Raw genomic sequence first — 4315 nt, 5'->3', positions numbered from 1 at the left:
CACACTTAGCTGCTAAAAGCTTTGAAATCGATGTTTGTACTTTGTCATCAATGCCAGAAAATTCTAGGTTCATTTCTTTCATAATTTTTCCTGCTTCCTGAAAGGCCATGACGTAATCATGGACACGTAAAATACAATTAGAACTTTACCAAAGCAGCAAGAATGGCATTTCCACCACTCTCTCCAATCCCCTTGTTTGATGAGACATCAACTCCATTTAGTCCAGACTTTGGATTGTGTAGAAGTCTGGTAAGGGCCGCTACAGATAATTCTCCCAATTGACAACTGGAAAGGCTCAATCTCTGGAACAATAATTGCGACAACTGGCTTGAATCGTAAGAGCAACTGTACCTCTAAAGAACTGTTGACATATAAGGCCTCAAAGATAACCTGCCCTCCTTCATCTAGGATAGAATTGTGTCTCAAATTTATATACAAAAGCACGGAGTTTGTTTTTAAAGTTTCCGTAATGTTGATTGCACCTGCATCAGTGGCACCTCAGATGAATTAGCTGTTAAGGGAAGACTACCTTGCGTAGTTATACAGTTGTTGCACAAATTCAGAACCGTTAAAACCGATTTATCTGCAGACATAAGCTTCATAATTTCAATGACTCCAGCATCCGAAATATAATTGTGTGAAAGATCTAGATGCACAATGGTGGGATTGGCAGCCATGCCGTTCACAAGAATTTCTACCTGTAGTGTCAAAAGTAAGGCAAAATTACGGAAGAGTTTGAAGAATCTTCACCTTTTTATCGTCAATCAAATTATAAGAAAGCGTTAGTTCACTTAGCGCTAAAGAAACCCTTAGCGCAGCAGACATGGATCGACAATCTGATGTCTTCATACCAAACCTGAGTTTATCGTACTCCATGCCCACATTCCGGCTTCCATACTCGATCTTAAGTGTCTCTATTTGACTGGGACATTAAAACATACGAATATCAGGCGAAGTGACAATGACAGAATTACCTGGCTAGTGGAACGAGAAAAACAGATATGTTTAAACGAGATGGAAGCTGGTAAATTATCAGATTGTGAATGTATTGCGCACATATATGAAGCATGTTCGTGAGTGCAGACTCTTCAGAACATGTAGGATCAAAGCTGTACCAGGAGCACAAAAAAGAAACTTCTACAACCAAGCAATGAAACCAACCTTTCCAATGCGTCTGAGAAATACCGCTCAAAAAAAAGCTGCTTCCACGAGCGTCCGTGGGCTGCAATGTCACTATTACTCCAGTGTAGCCTCGATCTCCTCTCCCAATATTCATCTTCATATATGAGCTACGTCAAAAAATTATGCGTGTTATCTCTTATGCTTTCAACAAGTGTGTGTAAAACTTCTTACATAAGCTGCAAGGTCCAGTGGCAAGTCCAGCGGTAGCAAGGTAACAACTTTGGGTCGAAGGTCAAGTGAAATATAGCCAAATGTTGGAAAACATAAGAAGTTTGCAGCCATGACCGGAATACAGAGATCCACAAGAGAAGGTCTGAAAAATCTTGTGGCAATATAGCCCCGTGGGCGACCTCCATCTGATCCAGCACTTTCACTGCTCTCCCGAGACCTTGGTGTTGCTGGCTTGCTTATATTTGTTGTAATACTTGTTGTTGTAGGCGTGGGGGTGGGTGCAGATGGTGCTGGTGTTGTGGTGTTCGATGAATCAGCCATTAGGGCGAAAGGTAGGGCGACTAACGTACGTGCGGTACTTATGTAGAGAAAACATGTGTGCAATTTATTAAAAAAAAATCACGAAGCATCGATTGCTTGTCCCATACCTCGTAATTGATGTGTGCCGGCTTTTATTTCACAGCCTTGTAGATTCACCCTTGTCCTATCCACCTGTGCCTCAGGTTTATAGCGTGTTTCTTCTTGGCTCCTTTCTTTTTCTTAGTATATGAGCAGAAGAGCTGCCTGTTTTTCTTTTCATGCACTTCCAATTACTAAACTTCTCCTTTTAAGATTGTGGTTTTTCTTATGTACCTATTCTACACATTACCTAATTTGTTACACGTTTGTAGAGGAAAAAAACAAAACCAAAAAATTAAAAATCATCATCATCATACTCCCTTATCATCATCATCATCATCATCATCATACTCCCTTATCATCATCATCATCATCATCATCAAACTCTTTATTTAAAGTTGCTATTTTGGCATCGGCGTCACATATTCCATTTTTAGAATATCCATTTTTTCTTATGGCAGATGCTCTTGATTCAACGATCCAGATCTGTGACGCTCCAAAGCAATGGTGAGGATTGTGACATGGTGGCAAAGAGCTTGGTTTTAGGTTTAAGAAACGGTTATTATGGCTGTTCACAAGCCACCAGCGACTTGTGAACCTTTAGATATTACGCTACAAACCATCTGTGAATTTTTCGGGAGTCTACTCTTTTCTTTCATTTGTTGTGATTTCTAGGCGATTTTCTTTTCACAAACTTGCTCCTGGACAAAATGATGGAGACCACTAAGGAAAGTGGCATCCAGTGAAGAATTGTCAACCTCTCCTCCATCACACACATCGCCTCTTACAGCGGTGGAATCCAGTTCTCACACCTGAATGACAAAGCCTGGTACCAAACGACTTTCTTTTCTCGTGAGCTTACATTCTTCCTTTTTTTCTTCCAAAAGGTACTCCGACACTCAATCCAAGCTCGTGAACATCCTCCATGCCAAAGAACTAGCAATGAGATTCAAGGTATTTGTCTAATGCTTTGAAATCTCTCCCACCTTTCTCTTTCGTCAATGCTTTCTATTTGCTGATTATGCTGAAGGAGTTGACATCACAGCCAACACTGTTCACCCGGGGTTTATAATGTCGCCTTTGATGCGGCACACATTCTACATAATGAGTTTGTCTGTTAGCCTCGTCATTGTTTTCGGTTACTTATGGAACTTTGATCTTCATGCAGGGTTTCTCAAGTTCTTCTCCAGCTTCCTTTGGAAAAATGTGCCACAGGTAAGAAGAATTCTCCCAATTATCTGGAAGTTTTTCGTGGCTAATACGTGATTGATCTCTCAGGACGCTGCTACGACGTGCTACACAGCTTTACATCCAAGCCTCAAGGACGTCACTGGGCAATACTTCGTGGATTCCAACAAATCCAGCTGTAGCGCTTATGGCAGAGATCCCGAGCTCGCTCACAAGCTATGGACCTTCTCCCAGGAGCTTATAGACAAGCATTCTCCGTCCTAAAGGTAAAAGGTTGATGGTGCTAGAGAGCGAGCTAGCAAACGAGGACAACTCGGCAATCATTTGTGGATAGACTGTATTTACTCTTTTCAAAATCTCAAGCTCGAGCTTGATCAAAAGTAAGACGCATTGCCTACATTGCGCATTACTAAAACTTTGGTTTTGAGCATGTCGTCCATTGCGTACTTGACACCCTCTCGTTGGATTGCAGAGTCTTTGATCCCACCGTATGGCTGGCTATCAACGCGCATGCTTGGTGAATCATTGAGGCAAACTCCTCCAGCTTGTGAAGATCGAATAATCATCAAACAAACAATCAATACTTTCTATATCTCAAATGCAAAGGTACCTCTATGTGCTCAAACGCGCATAGAAGGCCTTGTTTAGATCATGTGTAAAGACGCCAGCTTGGAGACCGTAATGTGTGTTGTTAGCTTCCTTCACGGCTTCCTTGAAATCACTGCGTCACCACCGTTTTAGTTTAACTGAGAATCTCTTCTTTCCTTGCGTCTGTGTCAAATGGATCGTTGGCTCCATGAAAGCTCCCCTTTGCTTACTACCAACTAGAAGTTTGGCACCTGCCTTCACTGCCTCGTTCATGCTCTTCTCCACTATAGCTGCCGATGACTTGGATATCACGGGCCCGATGGATGTGTCGTCTTGGTGAGGATCTCCACCTTTGAGTTTCTTAAAGGCAGCAATCAATGCGGCCTTCACCTACATAACCAGCACCAGATACATTAGATCAAAGCTTGATTTGAGAACAAAGAATACGATAGAATTCAAATATGAGTGTCAGATACCTCCTTGTAAATGCCAGCTCTCATGTAAAGATGCTGCATGTGAATACACAACTGGCTGCTTTGATAGAATCCCCCGTGGTGCTTTTGTTATATATGCTAAGTCCATTTACAATATCAACATATTCCCACCTCAACTCCAAGGATGTAGATAGTGGCAATAGAATTTAAGTGTTATAGATGGGTTTTACAAGATGAGAAATATATAAACCATTACTGAATCGTAAATTTGAGTATCAAAAAAAACAATTAATATTTAAAGTATAAATTTTTTAGTTAAAAACCAGATAGTGGACTATTTGAAACAAAAAAGA

General features: G+C 41.1%; 2 protein-coding genes across 2 annotated transcripts; one reads left to right on the top strand and one right to left on the bottom strand.

Moving 5' to 3' along the window:
- Positions 1 to 149: 149 nt before the first annotated feature.
- On the bottom strand, positions 150 to 1464 carry LOC9648533 (the record flags this gene model as incomplete). Its single annotated transcript, XM_024667946.1, has 5 exons — positions 1354 to 1464; positions 1162 to 1199; positions 808 to 922; positions 483 to 698; positions 150 to 302 (listed from the first exon to the last, which is right to left on the bottom strand). Coding segments are annotated over exons 1-5 (633 nt in total), but the record flags the coding sequence as incomplete, so codon positions are not given.
- LOC9648535 (short-chain dehydrogenase TIC 32, chloroplastic) lies at positions 1463 to 3204 on the top strand. The gene is made up of 5 exons (XM_024667945.1): positions 1463 to 1493; positions 1620 to 1685; positions 2783 to 2860; positions 2921 to 2967; positions 3031 to 3204. Exons 1-5 carry the CDS (start codon positions 1463 to 1465, stop codon positions 3202 to 3204), a joined length of 396 nt encoding a protein of 131 aa, XP_024523713.1.
- Positions 3205 to 4315: the final 1111 nt, after the last annotated feature.

The sequence above is a fragment of the Selaginella moellendorffii genome, unplaced genomic scaffold (assembly GCF_000143415.4).
Source record: "Selaginella moellendorffii unplaced genomic scaffold, v1.0 SELMOscaffold_261, whole genome shotgun sequence".
Classification (NCBI taxonomy): Eukaryota; Viridiplantae; Streptophyta; class Lycopodiopsida; order Selaginellales; family Selaginellaceae; genus Selaginella; species Selaginella moellendorffii.
This window is presented reverse-complemented; position numbering and strand designations above follow the sequence as displayed.